We start from the raw sequence: 22592 nt of genomic DNA, 5'->3' as shown, positions 1-22592 counted from the left end.
AAAAGACATCGCCCTGTAGGCAGGACAGGAGATATGACTAAGAGCACAAAACGGCCATCCCTTTTCGCACGATGCAACACCGACAAGTTAACTAGAGCACCAAAATGGGGAGCATGCCCATCAGTTTCAGTGCCCGTATGGGAAAATCTAGCCTCTGCCATTTTAAATGCTCTCTGCTTTTTGGTTCAGGTTCTCGTTTCTGTTGATGTATCCCCACCCACTCGAAAAGGCAAACAGTGAACAATCTTAAAATGGTATCTGACTGGAAAAAATAATACTGCAACAAATTCTGTGCATGCACGTGCGCGTGCACACCTGCATGTATCATTGTCTTCTACTGGGTGGAATCAGAATAGCTTCTTTGTGCAATATGGACCCCATAATCTTAACAGCTAAAAGGAGATTCTCCATCAGCTCAAGAAGCAGCAGTTTGCCTTTCTAAAGCAGGAGATCCGAGTTGTCTCTTTGCTAAGGCCATGGAGTTTACAGTAGCCACATTATGCAGCGCAAAAACAGCAGCAAAGTTCTAGGTGGCCACAGGTATCTTATAATGCAATTGGCAATGAAAAGTTACAACTTCTGAACTAAACAGAGCCGCAACTTCCCATTAGCTCACATGCATCGGCTCAAGGAATTCAGTGCCAGCTGGTGTTAGAAGAGCTAGATCAATAAGCATAATCCAACTTGATGGTTACATAGAGACCCACAATAAAAGATTGCTACATTTGCCTACTGCACTTGAAGTTGTCAAGCTTCAATCTCTTCTAAATGATCAGCTGATCCTTCAGGCACTACAATCTGCCCTCCAATATGCCCTCCTGTCTGCTCAGGACAATCAGCAACCAACCTTTGGTGCCATTTGGGAAGATGGCTGCGCTCACAGCGATGTGGCCCTTCAGGACGTAGGTGAAGCACTCCTGCCAAGGAAGCACAATGGAGTAAGACAAAAAGTATCATTCTTCACCAGCTTTGAAGAAAAAGCTGCATCCTGTAGGTCACCAAAGCATTACAGAGACTTCCTGAAGACCCTGCCCCTGCTTTCTATGAGACAAAAGGAAAGCATGATGAAAAGATCAACTCTGAGCAGAAAACATGACTTGGCAAGTAATGCTTTTTAAATGGATTCAGGCAAGAACCAGGTGGACTTTGACAGATTCCCCCAGAACATACAGCTGTTTTTGTTCAAGTCCCTGTGGCTGTATTTCCCTAATATACTATAAAACCTTGCAGAACAGAATTGCATATTTAAATGACTTTCTGTATGCCACAGAATGACTCAGTGCAAGGTTACATACATACATACAAGGGTCCTGCACATTTCCATGCTGGGCCTGTTCCCAGGAACAGCACAGAGGGCATGGCAGAGAGACTGTGGTGATAAGTGTATCTAGACAGACAGACTGAGGCCCAGTGTACCTGCAAAACTGCATTAGTATCATTAGAAATGGGATTTTAAATAGATTTAGTTGCATCAGTGTAAACATTCTTACACTGGCTAAATACCAGCTTAAAACCATGTCAACCAGGTTGAAGCCAATACCAGAGTTGATTTTTAAACTGACTTTGGTTTAACCCTACATGACACAAACTGGTCATGTACATTCTTGTCACATTAAGGCTCGTTAGTGGAGTCAGTTAAGTGACCACATTTTAGGCATGCTTCCACCAATCAGGGTCGTCTCAGGGGCCAGGGTGGGTGAAGTTTGATTTTGAGATAGCAAATATGCTATTCTATAATTTCTGGAGGGTAAATTTTGGAAGTCTAAATACTCCCAGCTTCCTTCTGAATCACTCTCAGGGCACCCGGCTGGCATACAGCACGTCACTCTGATTGCACAGGACCGAAGTGGTTTTCTAGTTCTAATCTTTATAGTTTTCTTTAAACCATCCATTTAAAAGCAATGATTGTTCCACTATTTCTAGTACTGTGGTCCCAATGGCAAAGCTCGAGATGTCCGATTACCTTTTCATATGCTGATGGGGTGCCAAAATGCATTGTCCTAGTCACATCCGTCGTGCCGTCCCTTCCAAACAAGAGCAAAGTCACGCAATGTAAAAGAGAGGAACCAGGAAGATCAGAATGGAAAGAATCCATTTTTACCCTTCTAATAATGCTGGTCATTTCCCATTAATATAAGCACAGCAGGAAACACTGGATGAAATTCTCCAGCCTGCCTTATCTTGAAATCTATGAATTCTTGAGCACAGCTATAAGAAACAATATTGTTTACAACTCAAATGTCATCTCGGATCCCAAAGGAGACCAAAGCTCTTAGACATGTAGAGTAGCAGCTAACTTGAGGGTGGGTAAAACATACAGAGCACACTTGCACCACACCGAAGGGAAGGAAGAATTACAGTTCACTTGTACAAAGACAAGTTAGAACAGTTACCGTGTTCTTAAAAAAAGGATGTACCAATGACAGCTAATGGCTGCAAAAAAAAAAAGTCAATGGTATTAGTGCCTACTTTGCCCTCCAGACACTACAACCCAGTATGTTTAAAAGTAACCCCTGAGACAGTGACAAGAACTTGCTCTCTGACAATCAGCTCTAGTTTGGCATTCATAAACCCAAGAGGCCCCAAAATGAGCATTTAGGCTTGAAACATCTGTCCCTATGCAGCTACTTGAGATGATGCACACAGACTGTGGGCATAAAGAATGCATGATTTACCTTCTAGGCAGTGTCAAGCTCAGCCTCTCTGCCCTCATATGTGGTGAATGCCACTGATGTCCCACTCATATTTTATTCGAGGGGCTGCTTTTCATTGAGACACTAAGGGAACCGTTAATTAGGCCATCGAAGGGAAAGATCTCATTGTTGAAATCTTATCAAAGTGCGTTCACACGGCTCCTTTTCAAAGCCCTTTAGAAAAGGCTGCTAACAAACGCCAGAGCTCAAAGGAGACGGTTCCTCTCAGAGGACCCATCAGGTCTGCTCTGCTCCCTTGCTGAACAAAGTGCTTCTAATCTATTTACACTGATAAAAATGTCCCTTCTTTCATTTTTAATGATGTTAGTGCTTGTGAGAGGTCCCAGAATAAACAACCTGAGACTGAGGCTACAGACTGGAGTTGTCAAACACGCACAAAGATAACGTAGCTCTCACCAACCACATGCCCAAGACATGAACTACCTCTAGGGAAAGGAATCCCAAACCCAGGACTCTACTGACCAGTCAGACACCACATAAGCCCTGTAACAACACAGAATGGGGATGTCCTCTTCCCAGACCTCCCTGCATTGGCTTCCTCTTATCACCGGACCAATGTGTTGCTGATAGAAGCCCCCTTCCCCAGCTGAGCAAGACAGCCTGCCTCACCAGTTGAAGTGTACAGAGAGAGAGCAGGTCTGCAGGACTGCTTCTCATCCCTCATATGCAAGGGGTAAGAAGTGAGCAAGTAAGGTGGAGAATGGACAATTTTAACCTGGCTCCCCAAAGCCCCAGCTAGCACAGCTGAAATATTATAGAGAGTGAGGTCATCTAAAGCAGCTGCTAGCAAAGAGCAGTAGCCGACTCCATCCCTGCTAGACTTGAGACAGGCAAAGAAGGGCTGCAGCTCTGAATCCCACTTCCCACCCTGGCGTGCTCCCAAAGAGATGCAGCAACACAACTTCTTCAGTGTGCAAGGATGCTGGCAGGCGTTACACAGCAAGGTTTGACCAGGGCAGCCTCTTTCACACATTCACATGCAACTCACCACAACAAGGAGCCATTCAGTCCTTTGTCTCTCCAACAAGGGTGCCAACAAGACCCCAATTCATTTCACTCGAGGGCAAGAGGCAGCCAGTTTAGAGCCAGCTGACCTGAACTACATTCATGCTGGCGACCTAGAAACATTTTTTATTTTTAAAGATAATTACTCCATTTCCTCATGAAAGCTTCATTGAGGCCATCGAGACCTTCCAAAGGACAAGGGTACAGTAGAGAAATGCCTTTAGAAACAACTCCACAGCACGTTGCAGCATGTCCAGCTTTGCAATGTTTATCAAAGGGATGAAGCAGCCAGCCCTGCAGACTATTAGCAAGGGGCAGCAGTTCTTGTGGAGTGTACCTGAATTAAGTGTAATAGCAACTCGAATCCACTTACTTGTACTGAGCTCCAGAATCCAGGAGGTAGATCTCACTCATGGACAAGGTTCTGTTGGTCTCAGGAACTGGCCTGTTAGATTAAAAAGTTATTTGTCCCATCATTATAACATCTCTTTTCCACAGTCCCTGCTCAACCGCAAGGTCAAGTGCAAGGTTAGACCTGCTGCCTCCACTTTCTTGTTTATATGATGGAATTTGCATTAAGTACTGAGCTGGGGCATGTAGGGATGAGTGTATTTAGCCTTAGCAAATTCCACAAAGGGCTTAAGGATGGGTATGTTCCTTCCAGCTAAATCCTCAGCATGTGTACCTGACCCCATTTCAGCACAGCTTCCTCCATCACCTTCAAACAGGCAAACAACCCACCCCCCTTTCCCACCTGTCAACAGGAGCCAGCACTCTCTGCAGAATACCTAGCAATAACCTCATCAAACAAGTCACCTCAACAGGCAGCTGCAAGTGACTGAGCTTTCCTGTATCCAGCAACACAAGTCTCCAGATCAAGGCTAGGTGAATGCAGGGGTGGAAACAAAGAAAATCTTCACTGCCCCTTGCATGGCCAAGGCCTAAACATTTAGGCTGTTTTCATGCCAGGGCTAAAAATGAACTATCAGTTTCACCTCCACTCCCAGCTCAAACACCGGATTATGGCCCACTGTCTGGGTTGAACTAGCTACCACTTCAGATGGCTCCATGGTGGTGCAATGGACAGTCCCAGCTGGTGCATCTGGATCTTCGTCCAGGGGCAAGGACACTTTGCCCAAAGATGATCAACAGGGACATTTTTCCTTAGCTGAACCAAATACTTCCTCTTGTCTATACTCAGCTGTGAGTCCAAGCAGCAGCAATTCAGGATGCTGTAAGTGCACTTGCTGAAGAAACACATGAGCTGCCTTTCTCTTACTTGTAGTGAATGATAGCGCCATTTGGGCCAGTGCTCGATATCGTAGCAAAGCTCAGCTCCACAAAGTCATTCTGTTGGCTGGAAGGAAACAGCATGGTTACATCAGGCAAGAGCAAAAAGTCAGAGGAAGTTGAGGTCACCAGCACCATCTACATAACGGCAGTCACGGGAAGCCTCATAACCTCCTTCTCCCCCTCCAGCCCACTTGCCCCAAAATGTTTCCCTCCACCTAAAGAACACTTTAGTCCTGTAGAGCCACCAGAACAAGCTTCTCCACTGAGGTGACCTTAGAGAGGTACAGGAGTCAAGCACATTAGACCTTCGTCCCCTAACTAGCTAGGCTCCTGCTCTCTATCTTCCGTCAGTCCTCAGCAGTACCTAACTACCTCAATCCCCACGCAGCCCAGGGCACCAACATCCTCTCCAGCTCATGCTCTTAAAACTGCAAGCTTAATTCATACACACTTATTCACAGCCATTTTTAGTTTGGCATCTAAGCACGTTTGCAGAATCCGAGCCCCTCATGGACATGAATGGCCCAGGCGCTGCACTTCATAAAAAAGTCGTGTTGGAAGCCTAAGCTGCCTGGAGAATCCCACTCCCTCGTAATTGTCCTCTGAATACAAGAAAAGCGATCTGCATCCTACTGATGGGGCAAGCAAAACCTATTCTCCCTAAACCCAATCATGTGACTTGAATTATGAGACCACCTTGGCTACCCACTCAACCGTCACAATCCAAACCACCTTCCTTCTGGTGTGCAGAGTCAAGAACCAGCAGCAGCAAAGAGTGGCAAGCAGGATCCAGGTAGTCAGGACCTGTTCCTCCCCATGGCCTTCCTTCACTGATGGCTAAGCAATGGTGATTTAGCTTCCAAATACCACCGGGTAGGAGCATGCACACAGACAGTTACCAGGACGCAGCCAGTGCATAGTAAAGTCCCTTTACGCCCCATGGAAAAACACCCTTGCAAAGCAGTTTCTCATCAGGTAACATGCACCTACGGAGGAGTAAGTTTTCTAAACAGTCAAATCATAGAAGTGGGGTCAGAAGGGACCTTGTAGATCTTCAAGTCCGACCCGCTGCCTGGGCCAGAGAAAAACTGGGCTCAAATGACTCCAGCCAAGTAGGCATCAAGCCTCTTCTTAAAGACCCCCAGGGTAGGAGCCAGCACCACTTCCCTTGGATAAGGCAGCAAAAGACAAAAAAGCATTAGAGGGCAGAAAAAAATCCTGAGTGGCTGTCGCAGAGCACTCAGGTGCCCTGGCCTGAGAGCAGAGGAACAGCTCAGGAGAGACCCCTGGTGGCAAGAAGGGGGAGGCTCAGCTGCCAGTCACCAGGGCAGCCAGAGTCACAGGTGCTGGTTGCCAGGGCAACCAGTGGGGCCAGCTGACAGGAAGGGGCAGGGCCTTGGCCCATATAAGCCCAGGCAGGAGGCCAGGAGGGTAGTTCCCCTCTGGCGACTGAGGGAGGAGGAGCTCGGCTAGTACAGACGGAGGGCAGAGCTCTGACCGTGTGAGCATCCCCTGGTCGCTGCTGGGGTTGGAGTGTTTTCCTGGTAGGGACTGAATGTTGTTTGGCCGGACGGTCTAGCTTTTTACGTTATAGCCCAGGGGCTTTGTGTTTTTGTGTTTACTGTTTTAACCGGAGGACCGGGTGAGGCTATTAGGGGTTGGAGGAAGCCTCATAGGGACTCCATGGTAGTGTGGGGACCCTGGCGCCAGAGAGGGCGCAGCATTTGGGATGCACTGGTCCTAGCCCCAGAGCAAGGGGGGGCAGCGAGAAGCCCCAAGGAGGTAAAGGAGAGGGCCAAGCCACAACAGGGCCCAGGTCAAAAACTACGTCAGTGAGGCTTGGATTGCGGTGTAGGGGTGGAAGAGGAGCTGCAGGTAGCGCCCCCTGGCACTGGGGCACATAAAGTGGGCAGCCTCCTGCTAATTACATCAGTCAATTTAATCAATTAAGATCAAGGTGTGGCAGGTGAGTAAGCAGGCGGTTGGCTCATAACAGGAGGGCGAAGCCACCAGAAGAAAGGCTCTAGCAGAGATACTCCTGTCACAGCGGTGGTTTTACCTTACCTACGAAACTCCTCTGCTTTGTCTGCAGCAGATATTTCTGTCACGGTGCCCTTTGGAACCTAACAGGCAAGATTTGGGTTAAGTTAGCAAGTCAACTAGCAAAGAAAATGCAAGAAATGATGAGAGATGCTTGGTATTTACACTTTACAGAACCCGGTCTCACATCTGAACATCGAAGGCAAAGTTACACAGATAGAATCCTAGAAAAACTGAGCAGGACAGGACCTTAAGAGGTCATCTAGTCCCGCAGCCTGCTCAAGGCAGGGTCATCCCTCCCTAAACCATCCCAGACAAATGTTTGTCTAACCTACCCATAAAACCTTGCCAGCACCTTGCTGGGTAATCTGATCCAGTGCTTAACCACCTTCCAAGTTAAAACATCCAACCTAAAACTTCCCTTGTATCAAGATCTCATCTTACACACCAGTAGCTGTTTGCTGGATCAGGCCCTGAGCTGAAACGCAAATATTTTGACACCAGAAATGATGTAAAGTAAACGAGATTTAACTCTTTTTTTTCCAGTATTCTACATTTTTAGCACAAATGCTCACAGAATGCTTTTTTGCGCAGACCTCAAAGTACATTGCCAAACAAAGGGGAGATGCAGGTTACATTTTACCCATCACTGAACTGGCTGTACCACAGACGTAACCTATTTCTCCCATGCCTGCACAGCAGGCAAAGGAAAAAACAAGCAGCAGGAATCATTACATGAGGCCAGATTTACCAGGGTACTGAAACACCTAAAGATGCCAGTAAGCAGCCAGGGGATTTTACAGGTTAAGTCAATGGGATGTAGGCACCTAACTGAACTCACCGAACACCAGGGGCTATTCTGAGAATGGCCCTGTAACATTGCACATTGTATTAGGGTTAGATGGCTCTGCCTTTTGACCACGTCAGATAAAAGCCAGCCTGTTTTAAAAATTTCTCCAGCCTTGCCTGGAAACCAGACACAAACTCACAACATCAGACGGTGGAAAACAGGAACCACAAAACCTACCAGAGAACAACAGTTTTAAGCGCTCTAAAGAATATTCAGGACTACTTGCAAGTTTATGCTAATGAAGAATTTTATTATGCAATAAAATCCCCAAGTTAAAAAATGAGAGATTAATACTGTACCTCCTTCTCCAGCCAGTTAAAGAGCTCACACAGGGCAACAGCATCTTTAATCTATATTAAAATGGGTAAAGTAAAAAAAAAAAAAGAGAAGTAATTGAGTTCATGTAAGATTTATAAAGCTTCAATGGAGACAGTCTTTTTTTATGCAAGGCAATTAGATATGAACACTGGGTACAGTGGCAGGGAGATGAGCTAGTTGATCTAAGAGGTCTTTCCGGTCTCTAACTTCTGTGATTAATGTCAGCACTGGAAATGTACCAGATCAATAAAATAAATGTTAATAAAGGTTTGCAGAGGAGCTGTAGCTCACCAGGGATTGCCAAGTGCAAGCCTGATGCCAACACCTCCCAATGTGTCTTTTGTAAGAGGGCCTGAGTTCTCTGAGGGGTAAACTGAGGCTCAGAGAGATGAAGTGGTGTGCCCAAGACTGACCAAGGGACTCACTGGCAAAGATAGGCCTAGCTGATTTTGGTCTCAGCGCCTTCTACAGCTGGTTTAAATATTTCATTAGGTCTGATTTTTTCCTCCCATTTATGTGCCTATGGTTTTTGCAGAGTCTCTGCAACACCCTGGGAATGGGTCAAAGGTAAAAAAGATTGATCCAAGAATATCTGCATCTGGAATCTGAACTAAATAACACTCTGTACCTTCATGATGTAGCCAATTCACATGTCTACATATGCATTAATCACAAGGCACCTAATGTATCACATCTCCTGACGCATGCTACTTTGAGGTGGGTGTTGAGAGAGCTCCACCCCTCTCGGCACCTTCATGGACCAGGTCTTCAAAGGCTTTAATTGAATTTGCAGTCTGCAAATGTGAAATGGCCATGAAGGCTGTGGGTCAGGCTGGCTCCCTGTCAGTGTGTGCAGCAGATGTACCAATTCTGAGGAAGCAGCTGTCATGGTGTAGACACAGCCATAAGCCAAAGATTAGATGGGAATCATAAAACATGCACAGATGCTCAATGTCCATCCAGAACGGCTCCGAGCTTGGGGACTGAAAGCCCAGAAACAGTATCATAGAATCATAGAAAACGAAGCTTGGAAAGGACCTCAGGAGGTCACATCCAGTCCAACCCCCTGTTCCAAGCAAGACCAGCCCCAACTAAATCATCCCAGACAAGGCTGTCTAGCCAGGTCTTAAAAACCTCTGGGGATAGAGAGTCCACAACTTCTCTAGGTAACCTGTTCCAGTGCTTTACTACCCTCCTACTGGGCGTTTTTCCTAATATCCAACCTAAACTTCCCTTGCTGCAACTTCAGCCCGTTGCTCCTTGTCCCACCATCTGCCCCCACGGAGAACAGCCCAGCTCCATCCTCTTTGAAACCTCCCTGCAGGGAGTTGAAGGCTGCTGTTCAATCCCCCTTCAGTCTTCTTTTCTCCAGACTAAACCAGCCCAGTTCCCTCTGTCTCTCCTCCCAAGGCATGTGCCCCAGCCCCCAATCATTATTGTTGCCCTCTCTAATTTGTCCACATCCTTTCTGAAGAAAACGGATGCTTGAAGGATATGGAGAAGGAAGGAAAGAAGAGGCAAGATTGTCAAAAGTGACAGATAATTTTGGTGGCCCAACCTGAGCCTGACTTTTCTCGGGCTGGGAATGCTGCCCTTTCAAAAAGATCAGTCCCAGTTTAGGGAGTCAAGTTGGCCACCCAAAAATCATGACAACCAAAATAACTAACCGCTAGAAACTGGCTTGGTCAGAGGGCTTTTTATGATTGTTTGGAAGGGATTCTTTTGGTTCTTTATTCTCTGTGCCATGGCATTATTAGGACATGTCTGTAAAGGAGTAACAGATGCAATGCCAATGGAGGAAAGGCCTGACTGGGACCTGGGACCCACTGGACTAAGACCTGTTCAGATATGGTGTCCACCCAAGGGCTCACAGTCAGCAGCACTATGTTGAACACGAGGTAGTTCCCAAACAGCACAAGGGCACTAAGTAGCACTACTACACATGCCATCCACAGCTTTAAGGGTGCACTGAGTAACTGAGCAGAAAACCTCCACTGATGGTGGTAGACACCTGACAAAAGGTGAGGAAAGAGAAAAATATTCCAGCGGGCCATCCAAATCCTGAGTGGCTCTCAAATTCACAGTGAATTACATCCACTGGAAACACAACCCCAGGTCTGAAAGCAAAATACTATCTGCAGCTGTATAAGGATGCCGGATGTAGCAAGATAGGATCTCAGTTTCACTTACATGTGCTCTTCTCATGCCTGCTGTTTCTGCCTCATTCTTCACAGCTTTTCCCAGGCAGATAGGTGTATACGGGGTGAGGTATCGGTGAACCTAGAGCAGACAGACAGGAATTACAACTCATCTTGACAATTTAATATCTTTGTTTTTAGAACAGTCACTATTTGTTCTTCTACAATACCCTTCAACTAACAACTTTGTCTTAGGTTGAGTTGGCTAAGCTCTGCATGGTATACAGGGAAGAAATGGTTTCATCATCACTCAAAGAAGGAACTAAAATTCAGTCATGTACCATACCGAAAACCTTGTGCTGCTCTTGGGACAACCATGGCAGGCAGAGATGGCCAGTGAAGGATTCTCCTGGTGCAGAACTAGCATAGATAACTGACAGAAGTGGTGCTATCATCTCTTAGACCAGCTACTCCCAGCAAAATGGCAAGAAGGGATGTGTTGTAAGTAGGACCAGGAAGAAGGAAGCATGACAAAGCTCTGTTTTGCTCACTCCTCTGCTGGCCTGAGGGATGTTACACCCAGAGTTTAAGTAAAGACTGTCCAGGAGCCCTAGCTTGTCTGCAGGCGGTTCCCCATTGGTATCAATCTCCAACTGGGGTCTGGCCTCTCTGCACAGTCAGGGCCTATTTCTCTTCTGTTAAGAGTCTACTTATGCTGAAGAGTTTGTAAGGTCTGTTACAGGATACACAGGCCTCTTGCCAATACTGGTATATGGCTTGGATGAAGTGTGATCAAGATCCCTATGGTATCCCAAGCAGCATATCAGCAGCCTTTAAAACACTCTGTGCCGGCAGTGCCCAACCTTTCAGCTCCAGAGGCCAGATGAGCGGTACAGGTTAGTCCATGAGCCAGATCCCTAGTGCGGAAGGGGCCCACGTGCCTTGGCCCAGCCTCACATGCCAGGATCTGGTTCACTGCCACCTCAGTCCTGCATACCCACCCTAGCACTCACGTCCACAATAACCAGTCCACCAGTGTTCCCCAGGTCCAGAAATTTGGCACCAATTAACACTGCCACTTCTGCCATGTCCCCAAATTTTGGACCTGTGGGGAGCCCAGCAGGCTTGAGAACAGCTCCACAGGCCAGAACGGGCTGATGGGCCAAGGACTAGCATCCCTGCTTTAAGCCATATGCTCAGCTGATATAAACTGGCACAGAGGCAGTGACCTGAACACAGGACAGGGAGCAAGACTACCTTTAGTCTGATGTTGGGCAAATCACTTCATTTCTTTTCGCCGCCTCCTATCCTTTGTCTATTTAGGGCTCTTCAAGGCAAAGATTATCACTCATTATGTATCTACAGCCTGTCTAGCATGGTGTGTAGCTGGAGCCTTACAAAACTGATGTAATATAAAATATAAAATACCAGCATTTCCTCCCAGGAGCCAGAGTCTCGGCTTCATACATGGCCATGGCCCTACTTCCACTAGGCTCTGACAATTCACATCAGCTGAGGACCAGGCACTCTGCATTCAACTAACCTGGCTGAGCATTTGGTGAAGAAAACAAAAGTGCATTGATTTACTCAGCTGCAGCTCCAGCCCCTTTGTCCTTCTTCCCCCAGCAAGCAAACCTAGTAACTGCGGGCTGTCATAGAGCACATCAGCACTTGGCAATGATTTCCTAGCTCAGTAGCCAACAGGAACCAAGCAATGTCTCCAACACTGCTGGGGTGGCATGTTTAACTGGGCGGAGGAATAGGGAGCTTTTACCTGGCTTACACACGATATAAGGCAAAGTGCGTGCATATCTCTTAAGAGCTGGCAGAAAGGCACAGGGCACAGGATCCTATTCAGTATATCCATCTGCCCCAGTGGGAAGAGGAAAGAAATTGCTGTTCTATATTATCGAATGTCATTGTTACTCAGAGAAAAACAACACACCTTTCTGGCTCCCCCAGCCAGACTGACCAGCACGTGTAACTGGACAAACTGGAGTCTGTCTAGATGCATGCAACGTGGGGAGACAATTAAGAGCCTCTACTGCTTGGAGGATGCATCTTTCAGACGATGGAAAACCTACCTAGTTCATAAAAACCCACGGACTTTTTGCATGAGAAGGGGCATCGACCCTTTTTGCATGTTTCAGGCCCAATCCTGTCAACAGGATTTGAGTGCTAAGTGCTGTGCCCCTATGCAGGTACAAATGCAGCTCCCCTTTTCGGCAGGCAGGTAGGCTACATATGGCCAACTTTAGTTACACAGATTTTAGGTTCACAATTCATCTTGTCCTTCCAAGCAGGCTCAGAAGGGATCCATTCCAGCCACTTGAGCTCTGTGGTGATCCTTTCCCACCTCAGTGGTTAAGCCACTTCCCCAGGAAGTGGGAGACCCAAATTCTAGGCCTCCCTCCTCAGCCTAGAGGGGGTTTGAACCCATCCCTCCTGCCTACCAGGGCAGTGGGTGGCCACAAAGGCTAGGCAGGGCCAGAGCACCCTCCACTCTCTGTTGAAGACAGCCCACTGGTTGGCAAGGACAGCTGCAAGGGAGAGGGAGCCTGGCTATGTCTCAGAGTTGTGGGCACTGCCCTCATAGGCAAGGTGCCACCACTATCTACCCTTTTTGTCCAATGACTAATGCACGCCAAATGCACCCACTGGGCACCACTTACCAGCCTAACAGAGTCTGGGCCTTAATGACCCAAGCTCTTTGTGTCACGAGGTTAAGACACATGGGCAAAGTCAACTCAGGTCCACTGAACTAACAGAGGATGCAACCACTGCCCCCTCTGGGAGCATTGCAACTGCACCTGGCCCTCCCAGTGCCACCCTAATTGACAGTGCTCCCAATCTAGAAATAACCCAGAAGACCTTACCGCCAGCAATAACACTTGAGAGCACTGTGCTACCTTGCAGTATCTTTCACTAGATGTGTCTGTGTGGCATGCCACAAAGACAAGGTGGGGTCCCTGGTAAACAGGGCCAAAATACAGCTGGAACTCGAGCTATGTGGAAGTCTGTCTGGCTGTGGGTGCAGCCCTTTTCTTCAATAAGCAGGTTGTGTTTGAGGAAGACTATGATTTTCCATAGTGGGACAAGAGAACCTATGAAAAAAGGGCTTCAGGAATCCCAGAAGGGATTGGTCCAAGCACTACTACACATGGGAGGATTAAAGCAATTCGGAGTTTAAAAGTGTCAGAAAGCAGACCGGCTCACCCACTGCAAGGGCAACCAGCTATTTCATGCAGCCAGCTGCTCAGTGAAATTCCTCACTGCGTGAAGACAAGTCCTGCCTCACTCAGATATTGCCCCTGTTGAATATCTGTCAGGCCCTGTACTTTTTGCCCCTATGCTATAAACTTGTAACACAGAAGGAGAATCAATCCACTGCCGACTTTTAAGGCACACTAAATAAAGCTGCTCCTATTTCTTGTCTGCATGTGCACTCTTCTCAAGCTGCAAGTGCAGTGACCTTACCTCACCCAGATCACCCCACCCCTCCGCCCACAGTATGCTTGTTTTGTCTTAATCTGACAATTCTTCGGGTAAATCGGCTTAACAAGCTGCAAGGCCTGCTCCAGTGACAGCAAACTCAGCATTAAGCAGCCCTCTGTTAGCTTGGCACTGTCTTCAAAGCTGCTCTCCTGTAGGAAACAAGACCTGCAGCCCTCGCTTGGTGCTGAGGGGAAGGCAAGAGCAGGTGCCTTAATTAAAACCACTTGCTGTAGGACTGAATTTCAAGGAGGGGTCTTCCTCCCTGGCCAGGACACACAAACCTTGGGAATGGCCTCGGTCAGGGCATAGCTGGCTTTGTCGCTAAGCCACACTTTCTCCTTGGGAGAGAGACCCGTGCAGATGGCCTGCAGCTCTGTCAGGATCGACTCATATGGCAACACCTGAATTTTAAACTCAGGCTCCAAGGTGGAATCGAGCTGCAGATGCTTCCTCACAGCCGGGTCTGTCATGCGGTCGCCATCGATAAACAGCCTGCAGGAATATATCGGGAGGGAGCACATGAGTGCCAGTGAGATGGGAAGGGAGAGTTGCAGGGGAATCCTGCTGTGCTGGTGACATTTAGTGGAGAGAAAAGGCTTTTACTGATAAAAAGTAGTACTTCAGGCCATCTGACCTCCAAGCACTTTGCACCTCACTCTGAAATACAGCCTCAGCCCTCCCCCAGGAGGTACATGTCCTCTGTTTTGCAAACGGACACTGAGTCGCAAAACATACATACAGTACAACAGTGGGGGGCTGCTTTTTTGGAAGGTGTGCTATAAATTAGCCCCACACCCACCCTAAGAGCCACTCTGATCCTCTTCCCCAGCCCAACCTGCTGTCCTCCTTTCTGCCCCCTGCCTTGTGCTCCATGCCTGATCTGCTGCTCTGCTTTCTGCGCCATTCCCCAATCTGCCATGCGCCCCACACAGAAACTGCCTGAGCCACTTGTGGTGCCCATGCTGCAGGCTGGCCACCCCTGTAGCACTACACTGCAGTTATGAACAGAACCCCCGGGGCCGGGTGCTAAGCATTAGACCAGGGGTCAGCAACGTACAGCTCGTGGAGCCTGCTGAGCTGGAGGGCATTGCCCTTGCCCATGCCCACAACAAGGCTAGCTAGCAAGCAGCTATGCCAAAGCCAGACAGCTTCCAGCTGTGCCTGCAATGCAGCCAGGGTTGGGGGAGATCAGGGAGAAGTTGCAGCGGTGCAGATGCCATTTGTAGATGCCCAGCCCCACTGCAGCTCTCCATGGGCTGGAAGCTATGCCTGCGCTGCAGCCAGGGAGCAGGGAGACATGGCAGTGGTGCTGGTACAGGCACAGCTCCCAGGATCTGGGGGCACAGGTGAAGCCCCACAAATGCAGAAGCCACCAGCCTATGTTGGACTGGAATCTGGTTGTTCTGGCCTGTGGCTTGTTGAAGGTTGCCAGCCTCTGCATTAGACCACGCACATTTGGCAGGCAGTGTGATGTATTCTAACAATCCCAGAATCAGCCATGAAGCCTGTTGCAAGGAACAGGATCGGGGCGCAGGTCAGTGCTCAAACCCCTGGACGCAGCAGCAAAAGATGCTGTGGTTTTTACATGACTCTGGTGAATCACCTCCTGGAATTGCCCCAGGGGAATAAGTTCTCTTGCATCTGTACCTGGGGCAAATGCTCTGGACACCACAAAGATCAGAAAGGGCTTTGCATAGTCCTGTTTTTACAGATGGAGAAAGTGCAGCACAAAGAGACAAAAGCATTTTGCCCTGGATCACCCAGCCAGCTGCACAGACAAGAACATAATCAAATCTCCCTGACCCACTCATTCTCCTGCTGCAGTGAGATAAAAAATGCTAGGGAGGGGCATTGCAAAGGCAATTTAAAGAGACGCACACAATGCCAGAACCAGGTTTGGGGAGAAAACGGGCTTGGATCCTCAGGCAACAATTAGACGAGATAAGGAAGGGGCAAACACAAATACCTGATGCTGTTAATTCCTATGATGGCATAAGCAAAAAATACGGGATTGTATTCAACATCGGAGCCTCGGAGATTGAACAGCCCTAGAAGGAGAGAGCCCATAATTATAGCCCTGTCTTCATGTTTAAGATCAACAGTATTAAAGGAAAAAAAAAAAAAAACAGACTGAGGTTTAATGCAAACTGACAGTGCATTAAAGCCAGGCTCCAGTGCCTGCAATCCTTATTGCTTTATTGGAAGTAACGGACTTTCACCGCAAGATGGCACTGGAGCCATAGCTACCAAGCTAACAGATCTCATACCCACCTCTAAAGACAGGGACTAGTTTGCAAATATCTGGCATACCACAGGGGCAAGCAGGCTACGAAGTGTCCATGAAAAACTCCTATGCTAAACCCACCTAGCCAAGAAGGTACTTCTAGCAGACAGCATTTTTGGTACAGGAGAAAGCAAATGCCCTAATACTCCAAAGTGGCCTTTGCTTTGGGTACCCTGAATTTCAGACCCTGGGCGGCTTTGATTTTCAAAACTGCTGTTCACCTTCAGCCACAGGTGAGAAGCTGGGTATTCAGCAACTCCGGAAGTCATGTTGAGCCCTCTGACTAGGAGGGGTCAGTCCCCTTTTGGAAATGTTCACTAGGGGATAAGGAACAGCATTTGTATCTCCTAAATGCTAGGCTGGCACGGCACCCTGAAGGCTGTGTGATTTCAGTCGCATCAAAAACAGTATATTGCTTCTGTCCCCGGGAGAGAACAGGTAACCCAAAAGAAGCAGACCCCCACAGACCTCTATGCTGAAGGAGAAGTTATGTGCCTGCTAAGCCAAATGAAGGTCCCCATACAGTGAGGAAGTGTTGGTGTCCTCTTCAGCGTCACCCCCTCACCTGCAAAAGCTGTCCCAGTTTTGAAAATTACAAAATGCAATGGCTAAATATATGGGTTCAAACATGGGAAGGGAAGAGGGAACCAGATCAGCACCTGGAAATAAGTGTCTCCTATGATCTCTCTGTATGCTACTATTAGTCTTTCCCAAACCCCCTTCTTCATGGTCAACCCTTGCCACGTAGAGGCTGTAACCACCTGAGAGCTGGGATATGTCCCTGCTTTAACTGGAAAGCAGTGTAAATATCGAAGGAAAGAAGCCATTCTCTGCTAACTGAGGGCTCCCTAGGGTCGCATTCGCTGCTATCAGATGCATTTCCCCTTCAACACAGGAGGCCCCGGGCTTACTTATAGAAATGCATACGCGTTGCACTGACTGTACTTGTGACTGCAGCAGCAGTATCAGGTGTGTTGTTTCTACAGTGGAACTGAAAATTTGTTAGGGTCATTTGTACTCCCAAGCACGTGCTGCTCATGACACAGCATATGTCAAACACACGAAGCATGAAGCACACAAAGCTCAAACAATGCTAGCGCTGCTGAGCACCGCTCTTGTTGCTCTTCCTCAGGTACGGTCCTGACAAGGCAACAGCAGGACACAGGTGTCTCCACCAGGGTGTATTCTAGGCTCAGTCTGGGGTTCAGAGATATTATGCTTGCTCATTAGGCAGCAATTATAGTCTCCTCAGGCCTGTTCTGGCGTTGCTCTCACCAGTCCAGCGGACCTCTGAGGCTTGGGATAGAGGCCAAAATAGGATAACAAAGTGCTGGGTACACTAGGAACCCATGACCCATGGGGAAGCTCCTGCTGGTGCTTGGTCAGTGCTTTGTCCCCACTTGCACTCAGTCTAACCCAGAGGCAGACATGTGCACCCTCACCAAGTCTGCAGAGGAGGAGAAATGCTGGAGGGCAGAGCTAGGGTTCAGAGGTACCTAGACAAACTGGAGGACTGGACCAAAAGAAATCTCATGAGGTTCAATAAGGAGAAGTACAAAGTCCTGCAGAAAAGGACCTGGGGTTGCAGTGGACAATAAGCTGAGTATGAGCCAGCAGTGTGCACTTGAGAAGGAGGCTAATGGCATGCTGTGCTGCATTAGTAGGAACATTGCCAGTAGATGGAGGGAGGTGATTCTTCTCCTCCATTCAGCACTGCTGAGGCCGCAGCTGGAGTCCTGTGTCCAGTTTTAGGCCCCCCACTACAGAAAGGATGTAGGCAAATTGGACGGATTCCAATGGAGGACAACAAAAAGGGTTTGGGGGCTGAGGCACATGATGTACGAGGAAAGGCTGAAGGAACTGGGCTTATTTAGTCCAGAGAAGAGAAGACTGAGGGAGGATTGAATAGCAGCCTTCAACTCCCTGCAGGGGGGTTGCAAAGAGGATGGAGCTGGACTGTTCTCAGTGGGGGCAGATGACAGGACAATGAGCAACGGTCTCAAGTTGCAGCAAGGGAAGTTTATGTTAGATATTAGGAAAAACTGTCTCACTGGGAGGATAGTAAAGCACTGGAACAAGGTTACCCAGAGAGGTGGTGGACTCTCCATCCCTGGAGGTTTTTAAGACCAGGGTAGACCAAGCCTTGGCTGGGATGATCTAGTTGGAGATGGTCTTGCTTGGAGCAGGGGGTTGGACTAGATGTGACCTCCTGAGGTCCCTTCCCACCCCCATTGTCTGTAATCCTATGAAGTGGGGACTAGCAATGGACCCACTGGGTCATGTTACAGGAGTCTGCACACTGAAGAGAGAGAGCTGGGGCCTAGTTTCAGCACATGTGAAAGCCACCAAGAGCCTTGTGGAAAGCATGTGCATGTACACTAGCCTGAGAGACTCATGCTGCCGGTGACACCTTGTGAGCAAAGAGACACCAACAGCTTTGCTGCGGTAATGGCACCCCTAGCTGGAAAGGCTTCAAGAGTTTAAAACAGCTGCCTTGTTCTGGAGGTAGTGAGGGAAAGGTGGCGAGGACTACAGGATATTTTATGGCTAGAATATCTCATCAGTCAGTTCCTTCCTCAAGCTGCCTGGGTTTAATACACGACCTCCCTTTCCCTTGTCTCCTGGGCTGTGTTTCAAGTGTAGTGATTTGCTGCAGACACAGAGCCAAGATCTGCTCCCAACTCCTCTGAATTTACATCACCATGAGTGAGAGCAAACTGCTGGGCCCCTGGAAATGAATGCTCACCACTTATGCCCGTCTCACAGCTGCATCTGATACAAGTTAATCAACACACAACACGCAAACCCCTGGCATAATCTCCACCTCTTGGCACTGGCTCCCTCTCTCCTGTCCCAGCCGTGAGGGAGAGTTATGTTGTACAAGAGACGGATACGGATAGCTAACAACCCAGGCAGGTGGGATACTTGCATGCTACTTCATCCAAGGCTGTAACCACAAGCCATGGGACCTTTCTCTCAGCCATCTTCAGGCGCAGAATTGTGATCTTCTCTTTCCAGCCCACCCCTGCAAAATACACAACAGACGCTGTCTGAGGAGAGGTTTGTTCTTTAACTGCATGTGCTACAGTTCCTCTATTACTAGGAATAAAAACAGCAGGGAACAGCCACGATGCAAGGTAACAAAAGACCAGAATTTCAGCAGAGCCAAACAACCTATTGTTGACCTGTTCCCCTTCCCCTTCCCCTTCCCCTTCCTTTATGGACACAGCTGGGTCTCAAACTAAGTGTTCCCTTTTCCCAAAGACATATTTTTAATGCACCCAGCTCTATGGACTCCAGACTCCAAAAACTTGTTTCTGGTTTTCAGAAAACCTGGAAGAGAATAAATGGAGTCTTGTTAGATCCTTAATTTAATCAGACTTTTCTGGGCTGTTGTCAAACTTCTCACGTCATTTTAATGGGGAAAGAGAGGACAAAGAAAGGATTGAAAGAGAATCCAGCCCAAGGTTTGATCCCACTGACCTGTGTAACTGAGACCCAGGGTGATCAGAGGTTTGCAAGGTCGCTGAGGGCGATCTACCCAGACCACATCAATGAGGTTCTCTGAGACTGGCACGAGAGTGTGGCCAGCACTTCTCAAGACTTTGGACATCCTCTTCCACTGATCTGCCAAAGGGGAGAGAGTTCAGAGCTGACTACAAAGGCAAACAGTGAAACGCTAATGTCCCCTCTTTGTGAGGGGAAGCTGGAAAAGTCTGAGCTTTCTCCTTCCCTTTGGCTTGCTTTTCCTCTCCCAAAGCACGTAAGAAGACAACGAGATCTCCATCCTTGGAGGTTTTAGGACCTCCGCTGACCTCCCTGGACCCAGCCTTTGGAGGCTGGAAGCAACTACATACACTAGACTCCTGACGCCCAATCTCCCCACAGGCCCAATGCACAAACAGTGGTGTCAATGAAATAATTTCATCATCTCAAAAAATATGGCTGGGGCCCACATTTTTATGGGATATAGCATATATCCTAGACACCCACATACTCTAGCCACACAAGGACTAGACTGACAGGCAGACCCTGAAGGTTCAGTGAAAAATGAATTTTCTAACCTAGGGACCAGATGCTGGTTCATGCACCATAGACAAGACATGCATGCCAGAAAGACTGCAAATGCCAGGAGGAAGGTGGCTATTGACTCTGCCTCTTATGAAGGTCTTGGGTATACCTGTGCTCAGGTCCTGCACCTCTGACCTTATGACTGGGATTAGGTAGGCGTGACCAGGAAGCCACGCAAAGCCTTTGTCTCCTTATGCAATCCTGCTGTGTACAATTTATTCCACGCTCCAGCAAGATGCAGCCATTGCAGCTACTGACAGGATCCTAGAGAACCTGAAGGTTTATTTTGTAGCATGCTGATGTACCTCTTTGGGGACCTAGTGATGCATGATACCTTCAAGCAAATATTAGCCAGAACCTGATGCATACAGTAACTGATTGTCCCTGGGTCAATCACACCTACTACACAGCGGTGGCCATGTAATAGGTGACTGTCTATTACACAGTCACCTCTGAACTGGAATGCAGCAGCTTTTAACAGTTTCATCACATACACTGAACCTGGGAAATAAGGATGGATCCTCCGTCCTCCTAAAACTGCTAGGAATCTTCAAGTAAGCAGAATCTAATTCCCCCAAGCTAGAAGGAAGCGCATGAACTTACCAGCTGATATGATGAAAGGGTCCACTCCAACTCTGGAGCCCTCTGGGAGCACACTCACTAGCCAGTCCTCCTGAGAAGGAGTATCCTTCACCCCTAAAGGAGAGAAGGAGGGTTTAAATAGCATTCAAAGAGAGAAGGATGCAGCAGTGGTGTCTATGGACCTTTCCAATACAGCCCATGCCAACAGCAAAGTCACAGTTTCAAGCACATGCGAAGATATGCCTAGACTGATCGGGTTGGGCCTGGTCCTGCTTTCAGCAGAGGGCTGGACTACATAACCTCCTGAGGTCCCTTCCAACCCTCATTTTCTGTGATTTTATGATATGCATGTGGCATCTCCTGCAGATACACAACCCTATTCCTGCCATCTCCCTCTTGAAAGAAACTCTAATGCTGTGAAGGGCACTAGACTGGCATGAGTGCCCTCATATGCTCTGGCATCCACTAGCCAGACTGTACAGACTCTCCACATAGCTCGCAATGTGCATCAATAGCATGGACTCCCACTCACCCATCTTCATGAGAGTCCAGTTGTTGTCCATTTGACTGGCTGCCTGCAGAAAGTAGCGTCCATCCGTCCACATGGCTGCATTCTGCTCGGTTATAATGGCAGTACCTGGGTGGGGAGTATAACAGCAGTATAATGGGGAGCAAGGAAAAGGGAATGTTTCTTGTTATCAGAATCCAGGCAGGCAGAGACTAACGTGTTTGGTACCTCATTCACAGGTCTAACACCGTACTAATAGGAACATGGACTGTTGCATCCAATTAAGCTGCAAACCCCTTTAGAGTCCTGCATCGGACAGTCTACAGCAGGGGGCTGAACATATCTTTCCAGCCCCTTCAGACTGGTTTGGCTTAAGCCCAGCCCAGCCATGCCAACCCAGTAGCCTGCCAACCCAGGGCTCAACATGCTGCAGAGTGGCTGGCTAGGGTATGAGAGTGAGCTTCTAGACATGCACTGCAACACAGTAAATAATTTCACCATAGGATAGCACTTGTGTTGGGCAGTACTAGCCTACAGCAGAGTTAATTAGTTTACTGCGGCCTAATAGCACCTCATCTGTAGACGCTGACACTTTACTGAGGAGCTAGTCAGGTCCACAGTAAAAGTCCCGTGCAGATGTGCCCAGTGTGAATGAACCAAATCCCTCTTTCCAGAATTACTGTGACCGGGCAACAGGTTGGGCCCAAGAGACTGGAGCTCAACACTAACACATGATGGGGGCAGTCCCTGTCCCAGTAAACAAGACAGAGTGGAAGAAAGGAAGTAAGATTAACTTCACTTTAGGGTGCAAAGCTGTGGTGGCATGGATAATATCACAAGGTACCAAAGAAACAGGAACTGAAGTCAATGGGATCATTCACATGCTTCAGTGAGAGCATGTGTTTATATCACTTGTTAGATCAAGGGCAAAGATGTTAAGAGGCTTGACCAAGGTTATAAAGGAAATCTGTGGCAGAGGTAGGATTTGAACCCAAGTCTCCCGAGTCCTAGGCCCAGCCCTACAAGTGGCTATTTTCTCTCTTACAAATAGAACTTGCTGGAGGACAACTTCAAAGCCCCATCTAAGCTCACCAAAGCCTTTTTAAGCTGCTTGAGCCTGAACCATTTTAAAATAAAAGCTTTCATTCAGCACATGCTGTCTGAGCCCAGGACAGACCAAGCCGGAAACATCAGGTCCTAGAGGCAGGAACAAAGTGTTTCCAAATACAAGGAGAGGATTCAAAGCAGAGAAAGGAAGGATGTGAGGAAGCCACCCACAATGTATGAAGTAACG

At 48.0% G+C, this 22592-nt stretch overlaps 1 protein-coding gene across 1 annotated transcript in view; it reads right to left on the bottom strand.

Annotated features, from left to right (window-relative positions):
* The window catches only part of XPNPEP1 (X-prolyl aminopeptidase 1), a 39222-nt gene that overhangs the window by 6216 nt on the left and 10414 nt on the right, over positions 1-22592 (bottom strand). The window contains exons 5-17 of the mRNA XM_019556057.1: positions 21323-21427; positions 20812-20904; positions 19621-19764; positions 19067-19162; positions 15820-15901; positions 14135-14345; positions 10411-10500; positions 8202-8252; positions 7077-7135; positions 4999-5076; positions 4093-4164; positions 1964-2024; positions 848-917 (exon numbers count right to left, since the gene is read on the bottom strand). Of these exons, the coding sequence (XP_019411602.1) occupies positions 848-917; positions 1964-2024; positions 4093-4164; positions 4999-5076; positions 7077-7135; positions 8202-8252; positions 10411-10500; positions 14135-14345; positions 15820-15901; positions 19067-19162; positions 19621-19764; positions 20812-20904; positions 21323-21427 (1212 nt within the window). The remainder of the gene's footprint in view (positions 1-847; positions 918-1963; positions 2025-4092; positions 4165-4998; positions 5077-7076; positions 7136-8201; positions 8253-10410; positions 10501-14134; positions 14346-15819; positions 15902-19066; positions 19163-19620; positions 19765-20811; positions 20905-21322; positions 21428-22592) is intronic.

The sequence above is a fragment of the Crocodylus porosus genome, unplaced genomic scaffold (assembly GCF_001723895.1).
Source record: "Crocodylus porosus isolate Cpor-Errol unplaced genomic scaffold, CroPor_comp1, whole genome shotgun sequence".
Taxonomy (NCBI): domain Eukaryota; kingdom Metazoa; phylum Chordata; order Crocodylia; family Crocodylidae; genus Crocodylus; species Crocodylus porosus.
This window is presented reverse-complemented; position numbering and strand designations above follow the sequence as displayed.